The 25,536-nt window shown below is 36.0% G+C and overlaps 1 protein-coding gene across 1 annotated transcript in view; it reads left to right on the forward strand.

Annotated features, from left to right (window-relative positions):
• The first annotated feature begins 1,683 nt into the window (after window positions 1-1,683).
• The window catches only part of LOC128992788 (calcineurin-binding protein cabin-1-like), a 58,062-nt gene continuing 34,209 nt past the window's right edge, over window positions 1,684-25,536 (forward strand). Inside the window, exons 1-21 of the mRNA XM_054416528.1 lie at window positions 1,684-1,868; window positions 3,553-3,666; window positions 5,778-5,915; window positions 6,238-6,339; window positions 6,899-7,113; window positions 7,641-7,857; window positions 8,479-8,632; window positions 9,280-9,430; window positions 9,696-9,857; window positions 10,704-10,895; window positions 11,432-11,578; window positions 12,102-12,261; window positions 13,468-13,653; window positions 14,381-14,488; window positions 15,273-15,419; window positions 15,678-15,824; window positions 15,947-16,109; window positions 17,065-17,233; window positions 18,152-18,250; window positions 20,946-21,114; window positions 24,468-24,657. Of these exons, the coding sequence (XP_054272503.1) occupies window positions 1,785-1,868; window positions 3,553-3,666; window positions 5,778-5,915; window positions 6,238-6,339; window positions 6,899-7,113; window positions 7,641-7,857; window positions 8,479-8,632; window positions 9,280-9,430; window positions 9,696-9,857; window positions 10,704-10,895; window positions 11,432-11,578; window positions 12,102-12,261; window positions 13,468-13,653; window positions 14,381-14,488; window positions 15,273-15,419; window positions 15,678-15,824; window positions 15,947-16,109; window positions 17,065-17,233; window positions 18,152-18,250; window positions 20,946-21,114; window positions 24,468-24,657 (3,214 nt within the window). The 5' untranslated portion in view covers window positions 1,684-1,784. The remainder of the gene's footprint in view (window positions 1,869-3,552; window positions 3,667-5,777; window positions 5,916-6,237; window positions 6,340-6,898; window positions 7,114-7,640; window positions 7,858-8,478; window positions 8,633-9,279; window positions 9,431-9,695; window positions 9,858-10,703; window positions 10,896-11,431; window positions 11,579-12,101; window positions 12,262-13,467; window positions 13,654-14,380; window positions 14,489-15,272; window positions 15,420-15,677; window positions 15,825-15,946; window positions 16,110-17,064; window positions 17,234-18,151; window positions 18,251-20,945; window positions 21,115-24,467; window positions 24,658-25,536) is intronic.

A 25,536-nucleotide genomic window follows, 5' to 3' on the forward strand; every position in this document is an offset into this window, starting at 1 on the left:
GTAAAAATCTTCTATTAAGTAAAAACATAGACTAACCAACAAAAAGTAATAGCTATTAGTATTAGCTATTAGCTATACGTAATTAACAGTAATCATGGAACAGAGCACAATCATCCTCAGAATCGCGACAGGATGCTATTTTGCTGCCGGAAATTTGAACAATGCACGTCCGCAGCTTTCTGGCCTAATTTCGACCCTAATTGTTGCAGTCGTCCATTGTATACGTACAGTATATAACTACAAAGTTATTTAAACGCACTGTTTTTATAGTGTAAATATTGAGTAAATGAGTAAGTTCCCAACCACATCATTTATCACTTTTGAAACAATATTGATCTCACATCAAACAAATGCTTATTGCCGAATTGGACAAAAACAGGTAATTTCGGAGATATTAAACACAAAGTAAGTGATAAATTATGTGTTTGGGAACTTATATTCATCTGATCCATATTTATACTATAATTTAGATAAATTTGAATGAAATAAAATAAAATTGCGAGTCTGAACAAGAGGAAGAATGCCTAAATGCACACCTATACCAATTGGACGATCTGAAAACTAGGTGGCGGAATGCTAACTCTCCGGAAGACAAAACCATAGATAAAACATACTGTTGGTTAGTCTATGACAAAACCCATCTACCACTACCGACTCTTTGGTTACTTTAACGTCGTAGTTACCACTAACGAACACGTTCGTGGTTGTAGCCATGTTTGTTCGTGGTCGGAATTCCAACCCCCGTGTTAATGGAAAATACTAAAGTGGGATAATATTTTTCAGCAATAAAAGTTGGAGTCCAACCCCCTGCCGTTACTCAACCTAACATTACGGAAAACTGTAGATATGGCCCGGAATTGTATTTCCTTCCATCATGATTCCAGGCCATTCCACCATGGCCTGGAATATTGTCTCTTCATAATTTTACCCTCGGAATCTTTACTCCACTCACGTAAACTCACCTATGTAGCTATGAAACTTGAACTTTAAATAATTAAACAAGACATTCAAATTTAAAATTTTCTAACTAGCATCATGCATCATAATATTTTAAAAAACCCGGGAAAATTCTATTGATGAAATAGTGTGGCTACATGGTTAGCTGAACCAAGCCAGCTTCAGTAAAGCAAACTAGAATGGAAGAAGAAGAAGAAAAAGAAAAAAAAGAAGAAGAAGAAGAAATGCCTTCTGTGTTTGATGTTTCGATGTTTGGCTGTTTGGGTTTGTTGGTTTGTTTACGATTACAGGCGGTGCGCCGGTGAGCGGTGAGCACTGAGCTAAAATTATAACTGGAGGTAGCACTGCCATGGCAGAAGTCTGTCAAAAGCGTGTCGCTGATTTTGTTAGGTTGGTATAGCAGTAAGTTTTCTTATCATAGCAATGACATGGCTTCTTATAACTAGGTTGGTATAGCAGTGAGTATTTTTGTCATACTTGAATACTTTTAATACTTTAATAATTTTCTTTGAAATGGCGACCATACAAAGTAGGTATTTTAAGCCAAGTATAATAATAGTTATAGCAATAATATGGCTTCTTATGACACCAGACTCACGCAAACATGGCGGCTGGCGACACGCATCTTTGACATTCAGTGCTACCTCCAGTTAGAATTATAGCTCAGTGGCGGTGAGCGATCAGCCGATCACTCTCAACTCTCCACTCCACAATCACAATCACAAACAAAGTTATGTAGGCAGGCATAGGGCTTTGTCATTAGTAAATTTGAAGTAGTTTATGTCAAAAAGAAGTAGGCTACTAGTGTAAATACGTAATTATTTGAAATGACTTCCAGATTTAAAGCGTTGAATCTAGATTCATCGGAAGAAATCGAATATCAGAATGAAGCTCTCACCAAGGAAGCTTTGGTAAGGAAATCCTTAATATAAAATTACAATTTATTGAATTAAACCTAAATCTGTCATTACTTAAGTGTATGATTTTCAAAAAGTAATAAATTAGAAATAAATATAGAGTTTGTACGTTTGACAATGGCAGAATAAAATAGCATAGCCTACAAAGTTAATTTGATGTTAGTAAGCCTAGGCCCAGTCCTCTTTTCGATCTTGGGCATAACTTTTTGATATAGTCCTAGCCAACCTATCACAACAAATGTTTATACATAACCACCATCATTATTTTCAATCACATCAATCTACTTTTGATGACCATAAGTAACTAACTTAATTAATGTAGGCCTACAGAAGATAAAATAAGTTTAAACATAACCTAACCTGTCTCAACCCAAAGATTGCAAATGATAATTTACATAGGTAACCTAACATGTCTATAATTTTTATAGAATCAAATCCAATCATTGACAGCCCAACTATAATGAAAAAATTGTCTAGGCCTAAACCTATAACCATCCAGATTTAACGTACACCCTAAGTTAAGTTAGGATGGAGCCTCAAAGTTCTGCCAATCTTTTTATTTTATGATGGAATGGCCTCTGGATTGTCTGAATGAACTAATACATGTTTAGATTATGTAGGCCTACCTGTTTGCTGTCAAAATGATCACTTGGAGGTAGTAAGTTATGACGACTAAATTTACAGCTGTTTTATGCTTTTTAAATTTTAAGTCAGTCGCGACTTACGTTCCACTGGCTATGATGGAATGACTTCTGGATTGTCTGAATGAACTAATATATGTTAAGATTACCTGTTTGCTGTCAAAACAATCACTTGCTGGTAGTATGACGACTACAGCTGTTTCATGCTTTTTAAATTTAAAGTCAGTCTCGATGTACCTTCCACCGGCGGCGTGTCTCGTGAATCAGTGTCTGGTTGACCGGATAACTTATTTAAATGTTTTCATGTAGGCCTAGGTACATGTTCTATTTGTAGGCCTAAGTATTTATTTCCCGTTTATTTATTTATATTTGTTGACGATTTCCACATGAGGGATTAGCAAGTTATTCTAGATCTGAAGATGTACTACTTAAAAAAAAGCATGAAGCAGCTGTAGGCCTAGTCGTCAGAATTCTACCACCAAGTTATCGTTTTGACAGCAAACAGGTAATCTAAACATAGTGCGATATTTTAAACTAAACCCTTGAGGCTCAAATATTTTCAAATTATCCTAAGTTAATACTTGTCACACTGCCTCAAGTGACTTGCATCATTGTAAGACTTACAAATATTTACCTATTGGACTAAAAGGGGGTTGCTATTATGATTGAGTGATTCCCTCGTTTACCAAGAGAGGTCTGTAAGGGGCATCATACTCATCATTTAGGATTCTTATTGCTCTTTTTTGGATTAGCAAGACATCGTTAATTTCTGCTGGCCCACAAATCTATGAGCATGCAAGGACTGTGTTCGGTCATCGATTTCCAAACCAAAATACTTAGATTAGGTACTGTAATTTGTTAATAAAAGTTGATACTTAGGCTCACCTGTAGATTAGCTTTATTTTACAGCTATCCAAAGGCATGTTTAATATCAATTTAATTAACTGTTACTTTGTGTCTCTAAACATAAGCCACTAAGTTAAGCTAAACCATATAAGTTCTTCAAACATATTTTAAAAGGTGTGTCAATGTTTTAGGAAGAGAAGGCTACTGCACGGTATATGGAAGCACTTCAAAGCCAAGCAAATGAACAGTGGTCCAAAGCCGAAGAAATATATCAAGAACTACTAGAATCAGAAGTTTTGTCAAATGTAAGTATTACCTTTTAAGTAGCTTATGTAGATCTGGCCACTGATGTGCCTACAAAATATGATAGTTGGCTCATCCAATAGCTCTCAAAAAATTGAGCAATAGTTCTCATCCATGTCAGTTCAGTATGATAAAGCTCTTATTCGTTATTTTTAGACACACGAACACGTTGCGTTTGACTGTTCTAACATTTTTCTCGGAGCTGTCTACAGTTGGATTCCATTATTATTTTTGTGTACAAACAGACAAAAGATACTTACTCAAATATACCCTCCATTGCTCGCTTTACAGAAATTACCGCCGGGTTAAGAGTTTGATGTAAATTAAGTTACAAGCTGTTTTGGCAGTAGGCAATACTGTACCATATATCTCACCCTACAGCCAAGTCCTACGTTCCTAGATTTAAGTTTTAGCGAATTTCCCTATAGGGAAGTAGCTATTACCGTAGGTCTCATGGTAAGACTTAGGCCCGGGACCGATTTACTTTTTCATTTTAATGTCCCCAGAGGCCAAAAACACCATTCGTTCAAATTTTTATATATGTATATATATTACTAAGCAAATCAAAATACCACAGTACCCTAGTAACATTTAAAGTAGCCCTCATTGATGTATACAATAACAAAATGTATATATATATATATAGATATATATATATAGATTTATATATATATATATGTGTCCGTGAACACGATAACTTGAGTAATTTTTATCCGATTTTGATGAAATTTGGTTTGAAGGTGTAAGGCGGGATAAACTTGAATGAGTTCGCGATCCAGCATGATCGGACCATGGGAACAGGGTTTTATGGGGGGTTTTATGGGGTAAAAATTGGTTTTTCTCACTTTTTACCCTCAAAACACCAAATTTCCCAATTTTTCTCTAAACCTTCTTAAAGAGCTTAAAAAAACAAACAATTCAGTATATCAAAGTGTTTTTGTACGGTTATTGGTTACGGAGAAAACTAAAAAAATGGTAAATTTAAAATTCCCATGTTATTCTTATGGAGAATATTTTAAAATGTTGTAGTTTGCTTGTTTATGGATATATTTTGATCAAACTTGGCAAATTTATTTATTTTATAGTAAGCTATCAATATTTTACTAAAAACACACTACTTTATTAGTTTCCTTGTAGCAGCAAACCTAGGTACTCGTTAAACCTAATGTTATTTAAATAGATCAATTGAAAATCAATTCGGCCAAATGAAAATTCGCTTAGACGGCAGGTTTGCTGCGGCGGGGGTATTTATCTATTTCACCCTTTGCAGTAGGCCTATATTGTTTCCAGTGTGAGAAAGGAGTTCATCTATGGCTTATTTTTGTTTTTTGAAGTACGTAACACCCCAATGTGCAAGTAGTTGTAGTTTCATCGGGGATTGTACTATTTTAAATGTAGTTTGTGATTGGTTTTATTATAATTCATTTGAAAAATAATAAAATTTTCTCTATAATCTCTGGCCTATATGTCCTGTAGGCCTACATGTCCATGTGTACAGGACCGGTTTTAGGGTAGGCCTACTTGCCCTAACTAACCCAAGCGGCCTCTGTCCTTTAGGTGGAACTTCCTGTGATCACAGTGAAATCGTAAATATCTCCAGCAATCACAAGGACATCATCATCTTCAATCGAGATCATGGCAAATTATTAATTTTAGAAAGTAAAAATTCAAATTTTCTTCTAAAATAATTGTGTTTGTTTTGACACTTAACGACCCCTTTCTGCTTGCGACCCTCGGCCTCCGCCTAGTAGTAAATCCGGTACTGCCTGTGTGATTAATGAAGTTAAAACTCATATTAACTAATGGAGTGATGTTAATATCACTGTAACTGTGAACTGACTGAAACTCTCTAGTTTTGATATCATCACAGAGTAACGAATCTCTGCAATCGTGATTGCAAATCTTGTGGTTTTAGTTAAGTTTTGCATATTCTTTAAAATCCTTTGTAATGGTCCTGCATCTTGTTCTGTTATTTACTTAGGCCTATGTATTTTAATCAAAATTATTTATTTATACAATGTATGGTATGGCCTTCTACAACAATGTAAGACATTTTGATTAGATTTATTTGCTATTCTATTTACAGACAAAAGTTTCTTTTATCCAATTACAGGTGAGTGGTCGTGTTACTTTCATAAATGGAAGAATAAAACCATCTTTAGAACATCTGAAGTATTGCTGTTACCAAAATCTTGGTCATGTTCTCATAGCCAAGAATAAGCTTGAAGATGGACTTCTGCTTTATGAAAAGGTATGCAGTTTAATCGATTTTAGTCTGAAAGATTATGTATGTATGTTGTTGTCTTATAAATTCAATTTATTAAAGTTTGAACATTATGTTCAGTATTATTGATACCCAAGTTAGTTTTGATGTGCTAGCCAAGGTCTTGTGCACTTCTCATGTTGTCTAGTTGCATCTGTTGCTCAGTTGACAAAATAAAAAAAATATTAAAACATCAAGCAGTATGGTTTTAAAAGATTGAGAAAAGACATTGCCCAAACTTGTTTAGGTACATAACTTACAGCGATAACAAATAGTTAAAATTAATGGAACATAAAACATTTGATTGCAGGCCTTGGAGTTAGATGACACTGATCTCAACCTGTGGTACAGAATAGGACTGGTCGGCATGAAGCTGGTTGATTTGAATGTGGCAATCTCCGCTTTCGAAAAGGTTTGTGGTATAAGTGATTTATTAAGTTTTACGTAGCTTATCCATTTATGCCTATTATTCTAACAGTTTTACAAAGACTAGCAAGATTTCTACTAGTTTTTTTAGCATTTGTTATAAGTACCAAATTTAGTATTTAAAAGAATGAGAAAAATATTTTTATTAATTTCTCATCTATTGTTGTTTTATTTTTGAAATACTAAAAAATGTGTCAAATCGCTTGATTGTTACATTTTTAGAAACTTTTATTCCCATAAACTTCAGGTGTCAATTAATAGATCTCTTTCATTTGTTCAACCACTAACTAGAATATAAAACCTTAAACCATTTATAGTGCTATAAATAAAAACTTAACCCTCTGAGGTTGAATTTTTTTCCAGTTTTCTGCTAGTATAGTTTGCTATTTGAGCAGTCGAGAAAATGGCACCCGGCGACCTATACTCACCATTGACCACAAAGGGTTAAAAGGTTTCACTATTTTAACACGTCTTCTTATCAGGTGCATGTTTAAAAATCTTGAAGTACTCTTTTGATTTGACTGAGTAAACCTTTTTTTTTACAGGCATTGGAGATCAGTCCCCGCCATTTCCCAAGTTTAGACAACATTATTTCCGCCACATATGCGCAGGGTGGTCTACTCAACTGTTTGTATTACATAGCTCGAGCGCTCGAGTACAACCCTAAGTACAGAAAGGGACTTGCCCTCAAAGATCGGATATTCAAGGACCATCCTTCCATGAGAGAGTATTATGTTACCTTCAACCCGTATCCAGACTAGTAAGTATATAATTAGCAAATTGCTTAATACTAGAGGTTAAAATACCTTAATCTGTCAATGTGATCATGTCACAGATGAAAGGCGACCGCTTTCAACCCATCAAAGGAGTCATCCTCAGGCGAAGAAATGGACATAGAATTACTCCAAAGAGGTTGTCAAATAGTCAATAAAACTATTTCTTCAATCAAATATCAAATTTTTTATATTGCTCAAATATTCATATTTACTTCATGTTGTAGAATCAAATTTTCTCGTATTAAATCATGAAGGTTTTCACACGTGCACAAAAACAGGTAGGTAGGTACGGAACCATTTTTGTGATGTATGCTAGTGTTTAGTTAAATCATTTGATACTTTATAATAGTATTTTTACAAACCCTTTGCAGCATTCCTCTTTTGCAAAATTAGATTATTTTACTAAACTCAGAACACAAATTTGATTATGTGTTTATCAACTAGTGTATTTCAAGGATATTAATTCTTAAGTAAGAATAGGTCTAATTCATGAGCATACATCCTGCCACAGCCCTCTTGATCCAGCAGAAGTGTCAGATGTGGATCCAACAGAGGCTGAGAAGTACTTCTCGGAAGTGCTAAAGTTGAGGGAAGGGCAGCTTCCAGTCAAGAAAGAGACACGAGCCACTCCAAGCTTCACGTTACCTTGCCGGCCGACGTCGTGGATGCAGTTGGCACTACTGCTGTCTGCGGCTCACACGCAGATTGTGGAGGAGGCTCCTGAACTGGTAATGTAGACGTTCTGTTCCCATGTTTAAGTTGTAGTTAGAATAAGAAGTGAGGTATTTTAAGCGACTAAAGTGCTGCTGCAAATTACAGTTTTTCATACACCAACCTTTTGAACTTACCAAACTGACAGCTACTTTTTAACAATGTTTCGATCAACTATCACAATGGGAAATAAAAAATGGAACTTGATAGCAACATATTCTACATGAGGTTTGAATGAGGTTCTCTCTACTAAATGCGTTCATCCTGTCTACATAGACAGGATGTCTCCTTTAATATAAATAACTTTGTGATCAGCATCGTAGGTGGTTATTAAATTACCTGAAAGTACAAAAAGTACGTCAATAACACTTGTAATAATATATTTACACACTGTTGCTTCACAAGACGCTAAATACATATAAAAGATGGTAAGTGGTGATCGATTTAGATTGAACACTCCAATCATCATGAGACCCTTGCCTATTGGGTCTGATGATTAGAGTGCACAATCTAAATCAATCACTACCATCTAAGATGCTGCTCTAAGATACAATCCATACCCTGGAGAGGTCTGATTCTTACATTCTACTCTTCTGCGATAAATTATATTAATCTTTTGTTAAATATAACTCTTACAGGACATGTACCGACCAGTGGGACTGTTGAGCGAGAGGCAGTTCAGTGACGTGGACATGGAGGTAGGGATGGACACTGATCAGCTGTCAGCAGATGAAGAGGTGGACAACATTATCACAGAGGCAGTCAATGAGGGAGAAGAAGCAGAGCCAATGGGTAGGTGTCAGATTCAGCTGGTTAACTGTGTTTTGAGGAGAATAGTTTTCTATCAATTTATTGTTATGATCTGACTAATGCGTTTGATTAAGTTTCTCATCCTATCCTATTAGATTAGCTTAAGGTAAGGGGGGAAAAAACTTGTCATGTTTCAGTCATACTTAGAAAATAGGTTAAAGTACATATTGGCTGCTGTTGTTCTTCCTCTACACAAAATGTCCGGGTTGGAGAGCCTTAGGGCTGTTTTAATTTTGATAAATGCCTTGAGCCCTATGCTGATGACACTGTAATATATATTTAGTAAAATCATGGGTTGGTATTGGCAGACTCTATATTGTAAAATCATATTTTGAAATCGGCTTTCTACTTATTTTATTTATAATTTATCTTCTTAAAAGTTCCATTGACTTTGCCAATCTCTAAAGATCTGAAATGGAATCGAACATAACCCAAGCACCAGTATAAAAACAGATGAGACAGTGATCTTTGGTACCATCATTTGGTACTAGGGCCCAAACATGTCATGTTAACAGTGCTTCTATTTCTTGACTGTGCTATAATTGACTTACCGAGTTAGTATATTTTTTAAATTAAACGGCGATCCTACCAAACTTTACCATCTTACTCTCTAAACCTTATATTTGCAGGAGTGAGAGGAAAACGTAGACGTAGTTCTCCAACTGCCATTGAACAACTTATGTCTGGTAAGAGACGATCTACGCGGGTCCGGAACACTACACGCAAAGAGGAACCTACCCTGGCTCGTACACTAACATGTCTTCTGCCCAACAAACTGAGGTAGGCTGTGTAAAGTCAATAAGAATAAGCCTTTTACATTTGTATTCATTTGTTTTTATTTTATAGCACACATTGGACCATTTTGAGTCATTTTAATGTGAAAATTTGCTTTTCTTGTTGTACGTCTTTATTTCTTCTGGTAATTGTAATTTTACATGTTTTTCAGTTTTCTTTCTTCGTCTGAAATCACTCTTAGAAAAAAGATTAGGCCTTAATCACATTGCAATTTTTTTTTTACCTGATAATCTTGAGAAATTATTTTCAGATTTAAATCTGAAGATGGTAAGAAAGACGATGAAGTAGTCAGGTGGAATGAAGACTCGCTAGACACTATGGATATGTTTCGCCTCTTTGAGAACAAAGATTTCTCTGGAGAGAGTAGAGAATTGGAACTTACCAATTGTCTTAGTGAGGAAGAAAAGAACAAGTAAGTTGATAGCAGGAACTGTAAATAGACTCCACTTTTAAATGAGTCATCTTTAATATAACCTGTAGGCCTATATATTTTATACCAAAGATCAGATATTTAAGTAGTTTGTCTGATAACTTTCACTACAAATTGGTATGAGATTTGAAACTAAATGAAGTCACTGTTCAGAAGACCCTCCCTCAATAATCCTGAGTGTGTTTATGATGCTTCAGGGAATTCAAGTAGAGACGGTTACTGGGAATTTTGCAAACAAACAAAAGGTATCCATTTGACATGGGGAATTTTAGTTTTTTAGAATAAATAGTCTTTTAAAAATTCCTATCCAAGCAAAAACAAAAAAATTGATAGATGTTTTGCTAGTTGATATGTGTTATTTTCCTTTGTTAGCTCGATGAATGTTTAGTTTTGGTTCAAATCGACTTAACAATTTGTTTTTATAGTGAAGGGAAATTTAACATTTAATTAGGGGAGAAAATAATACCCTCATGTTATTGGGTTGCCTGAAGAATAAATATTACATTTATATATATTATCACATAAAAAAAGTGGGGGGGCTTCAACCTCTTCGATAATCACCAATACCTAGTCATTTTCTACTGAACAAATCATTGTCAGGTTTGCTCAATAGGATGAATAAACTTAAGTGAAAATGTTTTACAAGACTTAACCTGTATTTTCAGTAGTTTGCGGTCTGTAATAATTTTAAAGTAAGAATACGTTCTATTGCAAAACTAAGCTGAGCTGCAACAAGTGAAAATCACTATTATTGTTGTTTTAACTTTGTTCAACAATCTAACTTTATCCAAAAGCTGTTGGTTTAAACTAAAAAAAATCATCATCCAGGGTAATAAAAGAAGAAGAGTATTTCAAAACCGACAAAGAAGTAGAAGAAGTAAACAATTTCCTGGAGAAGTTCACAGGAATGGATATTGTGACTTTGGTGGAGCAGTTTGTGATTGCTCTAGCTGGCAAGTGGAATCTTCATTGGCCTACGAAACTCCCTGATCTGTACATTCAGCTGTACAAGAACTTTTTGTAAGTAAAATGTGTTTATTCTGTTACATACAAAATTAATAAGCTTATCGACTGTCATAATTTTGAAACACAGGATACCCTACCTCGATTAACTGAATAAATGTTTAATACATTTTGTATTGTATCTGAACTAAAATATATTGTATATACCATATTTCTTGTTTCCAATTGCCATAATATTATATTTAAAAATTTATTTATATTATAAGGAAAGCCTAGTGTCTAGGGAAGTTTTTTTTAAGGTTTGAAGTTCAATTAGCTTACCGGTACCTAAGAGAGTGATTTTTCAAGTGTTTAAAAATGCTCAGAAGAGGTAATATGACATAACATTGATATTTTGTCCTAATATGGGACTTCTTTTATTGAGTAGACCGAAGAGCACAAAATATTAGTATTATTTTACGTGGACCTTTTATTGTGTGCTTATGAAACTCTAGACTCTAATTTTCTCCGGTTAACAAGCTAAACTAAACAAGCTCCATTTTTGATATGGAATATTTTTTTTTAAATGCTCTTAACACAACTTTATGCTCCAGGTATCACAATCCTCCAGAAGTTGGGTTTCCATCCCTCCTAAAAACAGAGGCGGAGGGAGCGGCTTGTATACTGTACGGAGAGTTGTTGCTGGATCAATGGCTGGCACACGGAAAATCCCGTGGGAAACCTTCCCCGCTTTCTGGAAGGTAAAAGTGATGAAAGGTTTTTGAACACAATTTTCAAGTAATTTTGTGATCTTGAATAATCAATACTATGCAATGAGGTTGGGAAGTAGAGCCTTGAGTGGGATTTTATGCAAGAATTTTCTAGGATTTTCTGCCTATTGCTTCTGAGGTCTGCTAAAACATGATTTGATGCCAAGATTTTGTAAGTTCCAAAAATCAGATGCTGAATTTGCAGACGTTTACTATATAGCTTTGTGGGAACTTATTATTTCTTTTAAATCCTTTTAACTAAAATAGACGTACGGGGCTTTATTGAATTTAACAGCAGTGGAGTAGTCTTATCTGTATCTGTCGTCTACTACTTTGTATGGTTAATTTTATTATATTAGCATTTGCAAACGGCATCAATCTTGAAAGTTGAGAGGGACAAAATCTTTTTCAGGTGTCAAATTTTAGTCCCAACCATCCTTTCTGTATTACAAAAACGATTATTATGTCACATCCCTTTACAAACTTCTAACTTTTCCAAATTTTTTTTCCGCAGTTGCATGGGTGGGGAGTTGCCGTCCCTGTTATTAGGAGACCTCCATGACCTGGTCCTGCTCGGCTGTGATTCAGAGTTTGCGGCACGCAGCTTCTGGATGCACGCCCTTATGGCACTCTACGCAGACGACGTCCACACCGCCATCCACAAACTCAGCTTGGTATGTAAACTCTGACTAAATAATCATCATAGATTGTGTAAATTAGGGGATTCTGAAATGTTTGAACTTTGACAAGGCTGCTTCAGCCGAGATCTGGATTCCTGATGACATTGTGATGCTTAAACAACCGCAACGACAATTGCAACTTTCAAGCTATGTAAAGCCTAATTTTTAAACTCCAAATATAAACCTTCTTTATAACAAACACATACGGGTACTGGGAATTGTTTTGTATAAAGGATGGAAGTTACTGTTTATTACGTTATCTTACTTAATTACTGCTGTGGCCACTGTTACCCCAAATGGTACTTGGCCTCCCTAACACACTGCCTCCACACCTCTTTGCATCTTGTGTTCTCCTTCCTTCTTCCCAGTTTTCTAATGTCCTTTTCAACTTTGTCCCACCATCTCAGTTTCGGTCTACCAAAGGTTCTTCTTCCTTTTGGGTTGTTCTCTAATACTTTCTGTAGTAACGAGTTGTCTTCTTTTCTTAAGATGACTGCCTATCTCATCCTTCTACTCAGTACCTCAGCGACAATATCTGAAGCTTTAAATAATTCTCTCAATTCCCAATTATGCTTTAGTCTCCATTGTCCATCTTCAAAAGTCGGCCCTCGTACACTGTTCTCAATATTTTGTTAATTTTCTCTTCTGTGTTTTTTTTTTACTTAAAATCCAATTTTCTGATCCATACAGGAAAACTGGTCTTATATATTCTGAGTTTGTTGATGTGGGATAGTATATTTGAGCTCAATAATTTGTGGCAAGCTGAAAAACTTTTTTTGCTAAGTTTAATCTATTTTGCATTTCGATGTCTTCATTATTATCACTTGTAAGAATAACTCCCAAGATTTGAAAATTAGTAACTTTTTGAAATTTAAACTCGTCAATCTCCATCTCATAAACTTGGTTTTGTTCTCATTGATGTGCAATCTCATCTTTTTTGTATGGTTGATAAGAATTTTTGTTAAATTTTTAAGTTGTTCGATACTTTGTGCAATTAATACTATGCCATTTGCAAATGCTAGAATGTTTATGTTCATTCCTATCTTAATCCCCATCTCTGTTCTTCTGACTTTTTGAAGAACTATTTCCACAGCTAGATTGAACAGTAATGGAGAAAATCCGCCTCCCTGTCTCACCCCAGTCTTTATCTCAAAGTCTTCAGATATTATTACGTTATATTATTTTATTTTCATTTTCCAGATAAAATCTCATGAGAAACTTGATGAGATAGATCTTCGGCTCGTTAATGTCACCAACCATTTTATAATCAACCGCAGCACTGTAGAAACCATGCTGACCACCCTCAACAGGAAGCAGATGATAGATGAACTGGTGGATTTGTACCAGCAGGACGATTGCGAACAGATTGTCGCTATCTTGACTGAGGTAAGAGATCAGATAATTAGGCTTTCTGTAGTCTTGGCTGATAGAATAAATTACGATATAATGTCTCTGAATGCAGCAAACCTGCAGGCCTGCAAATTTATATTTTTCTGATAAGATTTTAACAAAAGTAAATTTTAAATGTACAGTCTTTTGTTATTTTCCCCGTAACCTTTAATTGTATAACAATGGTTGAATATTCAAAATTGTTTGTATTTTTAAGTTATACACGATAGCTGAATGGAAATTACACATTTCCATTTCCAATTTCCATGTTTCAAATACTTTCATCATAGCATACATTTTCTTGTTAATAGAATTATTGAATAATGAAAGGTTTTTAAATGGTAGGTTCCTAGGTAGTGACCCAATATGTGTGTTTACTTTCTCCTTCTATAGTATATGAAGAAAGTATTGTTTTCGTCCCCAATTTTTGAGTTTTAGTTTTGAAGGGAATCTCAGGTCCTTCTGAACCATCCAAAATGTGATCTGAAATGATGTCTGTGTGGATGTGTACAACACCACATACCACACTTGGAGTCCGATTTTGAAAAAAAAAGTAAATCCATAGCGTCTATCCTCAGGTGTTTCTTAATTTTTAAATGGGAATTTTCCCTTAAAAACTCATAGAATGCCAGTTACATTCACTGCTTTCCCATTAAAGGTTGTTGACAAGCTAATGTGTCAGTTTGCAGATACTGTTATATTTGAATTGTTATATTATGTTTAGGTTCTTCAGCCCAGCAGATTCAGTGCCAATCTATTCCAGCCTGCGCTGGACAGAGACGCACAGTACAGCCTGTTGCTCTACACCCTGTGGAGGATGGACAGAGTGGAGGTATGGATTAGAATACGATTAGCAATCCACGGAAAAATATAGGTTCAGACATTAATTGTGTACAAATAGACAGTTATGGATCGTGTCAATTAAGTTGTGGAGTTATAGACTTTGAAAGTTAGAATATAGCATGAAAATTGGCAACCGAGGAACGGTGCTTACTTCAGAAAACTAGTTGAAATGTGTTTTACAAAACAGTAACTCACCCCAGAGTTGTAAGAAGGGGTGGGTTCCAGGAATGTGCAGTGATAACAAGCCCTAGACAAGTTTGCCAACCTGTATATGGCTCCTCCTCCTCACAAACTTTTAATACTTTTTAATACTTGGCTAATAGCTTTTGTTCAAATTCGTGTTTGTATGTTTATTCATTGTTCTATAAAATACTTATGTGTTGTAAATTATCGAAAATCGACCACTTTTGGCAGGATAAAGACTCCTTTTGAGAGTTGAATTAAAATCGATAGTCTAGACAGGACTACAAGGATTGCTTCAGCACGAAAAGGTATTTAACCACTTACCGCTATTAAATTTGGTTCATGTCGTACCATACCCAACTGTAATTTTTTTTGTCCCGCCTTCACATCCAAGGACGCTAAGTGCTAGCTCAGAACAGTTCTACACATTACTTCAGGCTAGTCCTTGTGGGTTGCGGCATTATCATAAAGACAAAATCCATTGGTGATTGGCGGGATTTAAACCCAATACCTCGGGCACTAAAGTCCCGCACTCTACCGCCAGACCAACTGGCTAACCATCAACTGTAGTAACTGTTTGTTTGTTGAAGGAGTGTATGAAGTGGAGTGAGATGTTTGTCAATGAGAGTGTGACACAACTACTGGCTGCTGTGGCTGAAGACAATGCTGAGTTGCGTACCAAGTGGCTCACCATCATCAACTGTAGTAACTGTTTGTTTGTTGAAGGAGTGTATGAAGTGGAGTGAGATGTTTGTCAATGAGATTGTGACACAACTACTAGCTGCTGTGGCTGAGGACAATGCTGAGTTGTGTACCAAGTGGCTCACCATCATCAACTGTAGTAACTGTTTGTTTGTTGAAGGAGTGTATGAAGTGGAGTGAGATGTTTGTCAATGAGAGTGTGACACAACTACTGGCTGCTGTGGCTGAAGACAATGCTGAGTTGCGTACCAAGTGGCTCACCATCAACTGTAGTAACTGTTTGTTTGTTGAAGGAGTGTATGAAGTGGAGTGAGATGTTTGTCAATGAGAGTGTGACACAACTACTGGCTGCTGTGGCTGAAGACAATGCTGAGTTGCGTACCAACGGGCTCACCATCATCAACTGTAGTAACTGTTTGTTTGTTGAAGGAGTGTATGAAGTGGAGTGAGATGTTTGTCAATGAGAGTGTGACACAACTACTGGCTGCTGTGGCTGAAGACAATGCTGAGTTGCGTACCAAGTGGCTCACCATCAACTGTAGTAACTGTTTGTTTTTTGTAGGAGTGTATGAAGTGGAGTGAGATGTTTGTCAATGAGAGTGTGACACAACTACTGGCTGCTGTGGCTGAAGACAATGCTGAGTTGCGTACCAAGTGGCTCACCATCATCAACAACACATTGCTGTGTATCCTCACTTGTATCAACCACAAGGGGCCACAAGTCTGTGAGTAATCACAGGTTTATTAGGAGGAAGGAGCTTAGAAACCCGATAAGAAAAAAGGAACATACACACTTGCCTAAGAAAATAGTTCCAGTCAACAGCACACAAAAAATTTTAAGCACAATCAATTTGATATTTGTCTCTAGAAACAAGCTTCTTCAAAATGTAGATTTTTTGTCTTAGGACGCTAGGCACGAGTCCAGGATTGTTTTTCACATTACTTCAGGCTAGACCTAGGGGTTGGGGCATTATCACAAAGATAAAATTCGTTAGTGATTTGGCGGGATTTGAACCCGGGATTTCTTGGACCGAAGTCCCATGCTCTAACCACTAGACCAGCTGGCTCCCCCGTAGTAGTAGAATGGACATTCATTACATTCAACTACTTTCTGCTGAAGAGCCCCCTTATATTGGGGATATATTAAATCAATTGCTTTGTGAATTTTTGTGTGCTGTTAATTGGCTGGAAAACTTTTCTTGGGTAGTTGTGTATCCATTCCTTCTTCCTTATCGTTCTAATGGTTCGTTTGCAAGAGTTGCAATACTTCCTTTATCGATTGGTTTTGATTTTAAAGGACAAGATCAAGATTTACCAGACAAAGAGTCTGAAGTGTCATTAAGTCAATGTAAACTTAACAGTCATTCTGTCAAATACACAATGAAATATCTTACCACACATTTACTACTTGTTTGGGTTGTATTGTTTATTTTTTACATTTTCACCAAAACAACATTTTATGTACCAATTTAAAAATGACCTCTTACTTCTGAATTAGAAAGTCATAACACAGGGGTACTTTAATCTGTTCAATAAAGTTTTATTTTATATTTTATAGCATTTAAAATAGCCTTTCTACTTTTATAATTTCTTGAAATCTAAAAAATTGTTACTAACTTTCTAAAGCTAGCTTACAAACCTGTGCTTTAGCGTGTTTGGTTATAAGTTAAAGTCTTACAGTGGACACCCTGGGTGAGAATCGTCTGCCTCGTCTGGTCCAATCTCTCATCCATGTGATCTGTCGTCAAATAGAGTCTGGACAACTGGTAGATACACAGTTCGGACAACTCGTAGAAACACAGTTTGACTTGATCTCTCCATGGATGTTGCTTTATGAGATCATTTGTCAGTAAGTTTGTACAAATCACATTCTTATAGCATGGTTTTGAAGATAGCAATGTTTAAGTAGATTAAAATTTGCAAGAATGTATACAGAAATGACAAATTTGGAATAGTTTGTAATATATTTCATTACAAGGCCGAAAATTGTGTGAGTATGGCGATGGCATACTAGTTCTGTGCGAGACTTCCAGAGAGCAAGTAACGTAAACACCTTCTCAGCTGAGTTACGTGCGATCCTTTTCACCACACTACCGGCAACAAATATTTAGAATAAGTCAAACACAACCCATACGTACCACACAACGCGGTTCAATTTAGTACCATTTTAAAAGAATTGTCAACAGTTTATAAAAGGTAACATTTCTTAACTTTCCAATATTTAATTATGTAAATTGCAATTGTGCCTGGTGAAACCTATCAACCAGCCTAGATAATTTTTTATCTTCGTTGAGAGCATACTGAAGAGATAGTCAATACGCCTTTTTGATAAATGTTGTGAAAGATTGTTTGGTAAATTTACCGTATTCCAGTTGACTTTATCGGTCCACTTCTGAAAACAGCAACATCTTCAAAGAGTATAGAAACTATCTGCTTACTGTGTATTGTAGAAATCTAATAACAATTATCTGGTATCCATAATTTTGAAAACACGCTAATTTAATACGCTAATAATTTTGAAGACCATATGATTGTTACTATGGTTAAAATACGAGGATCAAAGAATAATTTCCCATGTAAAATGAAAAGTAGTTTTTCTATACAAAATGCTTTCCTTTTAATCAAGATTTGTCTAACTATAATTTACTTATCACATTATTTGTCATTGTCATTTGTCTTGTTAGAAGAATTTTACAACAATTATTTTTGTGCCAACCAACTCAGAGTTAATATTTGTTAACAAAATGTTATCGCAATTTTTTTTCAGCAGTGAAGACCTTAATGAGGTGAGGCCGTCAGATAAAGCGGAGGAGCGACTTCCGTGTTCCCTCAGACTTCTGTTTACTGCACACGAGTACCTCGGCCGGTAAAGAACACTACTTTGTTAAAACTAGTCTCATTTTGTATGGTGTTACTAATTGATGTCTATGAGTGCTGGATTCTGATACATGTTTAGCATTTAAAACAAACAAAATATAAATAATAATTCGGTAAGGTTATAAAATATTATTAATTCCACATTATTGTATTTGGTTGAAGTATACATCCAATGGGTTACATGAATATTTGTTTCTATTATGGATTATTTTGTAAATTTTTTACCATGTTGGTTTAACTGTGGTTTTCAGTTATTTGTTGTCTCTTTCGACCTCTCTATATTACTCCGGATATTAGAGGTTACTAGAGAACCCGTGAGGCATGAAACATAACGCTGAGGAAAACGCCATGCTTAAATTCGAGTAATTCTAGTTAGGCCTACATCTTAGGAGTTGTTTAAACACTTGTTAGAAACTAATTTTAAATATCTCTATTTGCGTCGTCAAGATTCACCTGCATTATTTCTGCTCTCAGTTTTAACTGATAGCTTCTAATGAATGCTAAACGATCTGCTTCAATTCGAGCTAACATGTTGCAACAAAGATTTTCCAACATTGAGAATTGAAGAAAACTGTTGCCTAGACATCCCCCTAATGAAACAATTTTTCTCCGTAGAGAATCCTGAAAAGTGGAGTGATATCAACCATTTAATGTGCTCCATTGTTTACCCACAAACTCTGGGTTATCAACTGGAAAGCCTTTGAATAGCCTAAAGCAGCAACACCATTGATAGTTTGTTAACGTATTTTAACGTGTTGTGTGTTAGTCACAGTATATGCCTCGCATCAGAACGTCCTCACGTTGTTCAGTGAGGTTTCTCTTAATACCTGTCCCAAAATTTTGAATGTATGGATTCATTTGTCGAAATAGGTTGGATAAATTTTGTATCTATAAGATTTGGATAGGAATTTTCATTTTCTCTTTTTGAACAGCGTATATTATTTGCCTCTCCTTAATCATAAAAATAAACTTGACTAACTACTCGATCGTTGAATACATAAACACTTATTCCTTCACTTATGTCTAATATTGCAACTAAAATTCAGTCAAAAAACTTTTTATACGTTTTTTTTTCGAGGAACAGGCAACATAACCTAGAAGTAAACAATCCATTTGTGTTTTTCCTCAATTAAAGTAGAGCGAGTAATACAAAAGTTACAATGAAAACATAAAGTCCGCCAAGATTTAATATAATCTTACTAATTGAACTTATCAACTCAAGGCATTATTATGGTTTCTAATAAATGTTTTGAAATATATCGATCCGCCAGTGTCATAGCCTAAGTAAAATCTCTTGCATACATTAATTTGATATGACATTAGGCAAGTTTATTTTACAACCGTGACAACACGGCTTCGTATGGGCATCGTATATTTTTTCACTTCCAAAGTAAGTTGCATAGCAAAACTGGCAAATATAATTCATCTCACCAAGTGCATGTGTATATGGATGTGTATCTGTTAGATCAGACCTCTCTTTCTCTACTCTCCTCATACACATAAGATACCTTATTATTAATTGTTTCCTCTTCCCGTTTACAATATTTTGTCTTTCAACTTGAGGCATTTTCCGTTCTTCCAACAAAACTGATTAACTGTTTAACTTGGTCTTAACCTACTGAATATTAAAACATTAATATTTACTCCCAAAAAGCTAATGCGTTTCTTTTCATAAACAGCTGTTTTTTGTTTTTAAAATTGTTCAATGTATTTCTTATGGGGAAAACCCGACCTTTGAGAGGGTCTCACGCCCTTAAGAATAAAAATTTTAAAGTTCTAAAACCTTATTGCAAAACTAAATATTAAGACGAATCTTTTGACACCTTAAACGTTGAAATTGGTCTACAAATAAGGGAGGAGTTGCGTTAACAAAATACGGCTTCACGTATTATATATATAGATAGATACTGCCTATACAGTTATGATGAGGAGGAGCAAGCTGGTCTTAGTTTCAAACTACATCCTGGTAGAGCGCAGGACTTCGTTCCCTGAGGTCCCGGGTACAAATCCCGCCATATCACCAATGGATTTGATCTAAGTGATAATGCCGCAACCCCCTAGGTCTAGCCTGAAGTAAACAATCACGGGCTCGTACCTTAACTCCTTGGACAAAAAAAATGTGACAAATTCCAAATTTAACATCTTCAGCTTTGACATTTAACAGCTCTAGGTGTTCGAGTTTGAGATATTCCATTAAGCCGAAGAAAAGATAAATTCTAAAACAATGAATAACATCAATAAATATTTTAACATATTGAAATTATTTTTTTTTTAATTTGAAATCGTCTTACAAAATGCATTAGCATAGCATTTCCAGGAAAAAATACTGATAGTTTCCAAGCAAAAAGAAAGCCGTGTAAAATAAAATTTCACATGAATAATTGCTTAAGCTCTTAACAGTTGCGGCAAAATCCTGCACATCCCTCACGGACATCCTATTGCGTACAATATTGTCTCTGGCAATAGTGTAAAAAATATTTTGATCACGCAATCCTCGCAGACGTATGGTGATCGTTGTAGTAAAGAGAGGCTTGAGCTTGAATTCCTGACTTGGGGCTTGATTAATCAAGCATTTAGGCTACACTCAAGTGGCTAAAAAATTGAGCCACTCTGCACACCTCTGAGGTCAAGTGATAATATTTTGTGTCTTTCTACTCAACATTGTAACCAGGAACTTTGTTCAGCCGTTGCTGGTGCTGTCAAGAGGAAGCGGTGATTCTGTACCAGACGTTGTACCAGCTGCAGACACTAATGGACCTCTACAACCCTGAGTCTGAGGAGTTTACGGTGTTGTCTCAGCAACTGGAGCAAATATTCTACTGCCTCTACGGACATCCTATCAAACGCAATAAGGTCAGTTAGTCTCAGCTTAGACTACTCATAGAAATAGACTTACATTCTCGTTAAAGTCACCAGTTTTTCAATCTAAATTGACGTAGTTCACTTGAGCCACCAACACAGTATTAATGTGAATTACTATTTTTTGTCGAATGTGGCAACATTTAATCAAGTCAAACTGGCAGGACGAGATAATTTTGAACGATAGCATCTTTTATGTCACTATCTATCTAAGGAAAACCTCTAAAACAGGTGGAAACCTCTGAACACTTATGGCTGGACTGGGCTTTGGCCCTAAAAAGGTTGAAATCTCTGGAAGAACCACAACTGGAACCTGAAGAAATGAAATAATTGCACGTCTCACAGCTCCTAGACATGCCAAAGGTCTATGACTGTCAGACTGGGCAGTGGAGTGCTACAAAAAGGTAGGGATGGACGAGATTGGATTTTGAGTTCGAGACGAGACGAGACGAGATTTTTTATTTCTCATAAAATTTCGAGACGAGATCGAGATGGGATTTCCCTTCTCATACACAACGGGAAATGCACGTTCGGAATTTTTACCTGATTTTGTAACATTGTTAGATGACTGTTTAAATAGAAAAATAATGATAATAGGCAAGAATATTTACAATCTTTTATTAAAAAACATCAGCATAACATTTTTTTTATTAATCACGCCTAAATTATTAAAAATGCCTACGATGAGGAAACATAGTGATATCAGTTAGGATAGAACTGAAGACTAGACCTTATCCTAAAATAAAATAAATCATAAAATAAAATATTAATTTTTATAAAATAGTTACTTGTTTTGACTTTTTTATAGTAATAAAACATTCCTCACACTGCTAACACTTAACAAAACTTCTGAAATGTTATTAAAATAATTAAAGTAATATTTACATTTGAAGAATTAATTAAATAAGAACGCCTTCACAAAGGAAACGCAACTACAACACGCTCCTGTATTGCGGGTATTGCATTGACTTTCTGCAGGCGTTTTTTTTTTTTTTTTTTTTTTTTTTTTTTTTAATTCTCGTCTCGATAAAAATCTCGGCCAAAAAAAAATCTTGTCTCGTGTAACGAGATTTAAAATTTCCCGAAAATTTCCCGAAATTTCGAGACTTGACCATCCCTACAAAAAGGTCAAAAAGCCGAAGTAACTAGACAAAAAACTACCCCTCCCCCAACCACCCTAAAAAAATATCAATAAACTAAGGCAACTTTGAGCCATAAGGAAGCTTGACGTTTTTGGACCTCGATGTAGCATATTTCAATTTAGTACAAAACAGATGTCGTTACACTAACTACACATGGTCATTAGGCAGTACAGATACTATAGTCTTTTTTCCCTGGGGGCATTGGGGTATTTGTCTACCCCTAGCTACTTCGACCCCTCAGATCATTCTGACAACCCTATGCTTCTGACATAGCCCAGGAGCTGTGACACCCAGTTTCCTCATCTCTGTAGGTTCCAATTGCAGCCTTCCTAGAGATGTCAACCTTTTTTGGGCCAACGCTGGACAATCCAGCCATAAGTGTTCAGAGGTTTCCATCTCGTTTTTGCAGAGCCTGCATTGGTATGTCTGTGACCTCCCTATGGTTCAGAGATGTTTCCTAATAGGTCCGTGCCCGATTAGCATCCCTACTAGTAATTTGATATCCCCCTTCTTTAGGCTCAAAACGCCTTTCCAGTCTTTCCATGTGGGGTCAATTAGTTTGTTAGACCTCAACTATAGCCTTAGGCCTACCGCACACGAGTGACTTTTTGTCGGCCGACTATTTAGTCGTAGTCGGGAGTCAAAGTCGGCCCCATAGTGGTAAATCTGAGCGCGCACACGGGCCGACCGCAGCAAGACAGTCGGCAGACTGTCTGCAGACTGTCGGGGCAGTTTGGTGCTGACCGATTTTCCCGCCGACTGCTCCCTGACTCAACTGTCGTGTCTTATTGATAAAGGCACGGAGATAAGTTTGAACGCGCACACTGACGACTAAAAAGTCTGTCTGTCTGGCAGTCGAGTGCTTTGTTATCATGTGTATTATTATTGTTATTATGATAAGTATTATTATTTGTGTGTTATTGTTATTATTATGGCTTCGACAACCACCAGTGCAAGTGTTTTGAGGGACGAGAAAGTTGATAAACTTCTCGATGAAGTTGAGGCATGGTCCCCTCTTTATAAAAAGACTTTGAAAGAGTATTTTGTTATAATAAAAAATACCCCTGCTGTAGCAAACCTGCAGATTAAGTGAATTCCCATTTGCCTGATTTAATTTTTTATTTAATCTATTTCAATAAAATTAGGATAAACGAGTACCTAGGTTTGCTGCTACTGGGAGGATATTCAGGGTGTGTTTTAGTAAAACATTAATAGCTGAGTATAAAATAAATAGATTTGCCAATTTTATCAAAATACATCCATAAACATGCAAACTACAACAGTTTACTTGTTCTACATATAAATGACATGAAAATTTTAACTTTAAATATTTTGGAATTTCTCTGTAACCATTATGATACCAATTAGCATGCTAAATTATTTCTTTTTCAAGCTCTGCAAAATGTTTTCTAAAGAAATTGCGGAATCTTTTGTTTTTATCGTAAAAAAATGGGAAACCCCCATTTTTATCCGATAAAACCCCCCATAAACCCCCGTTCCCATAGTCATGCTGGTTTGCGAACTCATTCGAATAAAATACATGTAGATTTACACGTTTGTACCAAATTTCATCAAAATTGGATTTTTTTCGAGCTATCTTGCTAACGGACATATATATATATATACGTGTGTGTGTGTGTGTGAATTTGAACGGATAGTGTTTTTGGCCTCTGGGGACAACAAAACGAAAAGGTAAATCGGTCCCGGGACCAGGTCTCACCATGAGACCAACGGCTACAGCTTATTTCTTAAAAGTTTTGATATTTCCTCAAATCCGAGTATAGAGGTAAATCTGGCCTTTCAAGGATCTCAGACTATAAATTAGATGCACCCAGTATTTTCTCTTAAGTTTTCTTGCACAAAATCTTGTCAGTAACGCACACATGACAGCGGTTTCTGTCATATACATCCTTTTGACACTCGAAAGACGACTAAAAAGTCGTGTCGTGTGCGCACCCATAGTCAACGACCAAACAGTCTTGACGACTTTTCGATTGTCCACCCGACTCTAGCCAGACAGATGGCCAACAGTTGGCCGACAAAAAGGTAGGCCTTAAGCTTATTCCATTTTTTTCTACTTTTTGTTACTCAAAAGGACCTAGAACATTTTTGCACAATAAACCGCATTTGTACAAATTATTATGTACTCTTTTGCAAATATAGAATGTATTCTATCAGTGTTACTCATTAGATAATGTTTTGCAGCCGAGATATGTCCACGAGCACCATGTGAACGGTGTGGAGCTGACGTGGACCAGATCTCACCAGGTGTTGAGTCTGTTGAGACCCAAGGAGCTGCCAACGTACGACTCATCCAGCAAATGCTCCATCAGTGCGGACACAGAGACTCTGTTGAGACGTATCATAGAGCTGGTACCTTCTGAGATGAACCCTGGTGAGTGTACTGTAGTGGTGTGATCGAGATGTTTAGTCTAACTAGGAGTCATAAATAGCTTGGACCTAATTATAATGTTATTAAGAAATTTAGGGGATTGGTACAGTAGAATTCTGCTAAGACGACTTCAGTTATCCCCAGTTAGTCCCATCATCGTCTCCTGCAATCTCTGCAAAAATCATATTTAATCTCCACGATTACGGAAAAATCATAATTGTTTTCTGCGACCGTGGAAACATTTATTGTCATCCTCCTTGATAGTGGCAAAATACTGAACGTCTTCCATGGTCACAGGATCATTATCATTGTCTTCCAGGATTGTGGAAAAAACCTAGACAAATCCCACAGTTACAAAAAAATGAAATGAAATTAAATTAAATGAAAATCCTTTATTTCAACAGACAAAGTTAGGGCCACATGGCCCTTTCTTACACTTAACCTGCATACATAATTATAAATATAAAATATAATATAAAATTTAACTCATTATTTACACAAAAACAATACTTTTTTGATAAAAAGAAAACAAAATGTCTACCTAACAAAAAAAGTCTCACACACTCGTCAGCAATTACGCTAACGCCAAAACAGTCCTAGGACGCACCAGCTGAGGCCATACGCTCAAAGTAAATTTTTTTCTGTGCCACCACGAACCGAGGACGACTATCAAGCATTTTGATGGATAAAGGTAAGTTGTTCCAAAGATGGCAGGTAGTTACAACAAAGGCCCTGTTATATGCTGTACTCCTATGATGAGGTATGCATAACGTGAAAGATGCAGTAAAAATCATCGTCTTCTGATAATCAGCCCCATCCTGAACATAACTTACGGTCTTGTGAATCTTCTTTTGTTGTTGGGGCAAAATATTAAACATCTCC

The sequence above is a fragment of the Macrosteles quadrilineatus genome, unplaced genomic scaffold (assembly GCF_028750875.1).
Source record: "Macrosteles quadrilineatus isolate MER2022 unplaced genomic scaffold, UCM_ALF_1.0 Scaffold_4__1_contigs__length_99947679, whole genome shotgun sequence".
In the NCBI taxonomy this organism is placed as follows: domain Eukaryota; kingdom Metazoa; phylum Arthropoda; class Insecta; order Hemiptera; family Cicadellidae; genus Macrosteles; species Macrosteles quadrilineatus.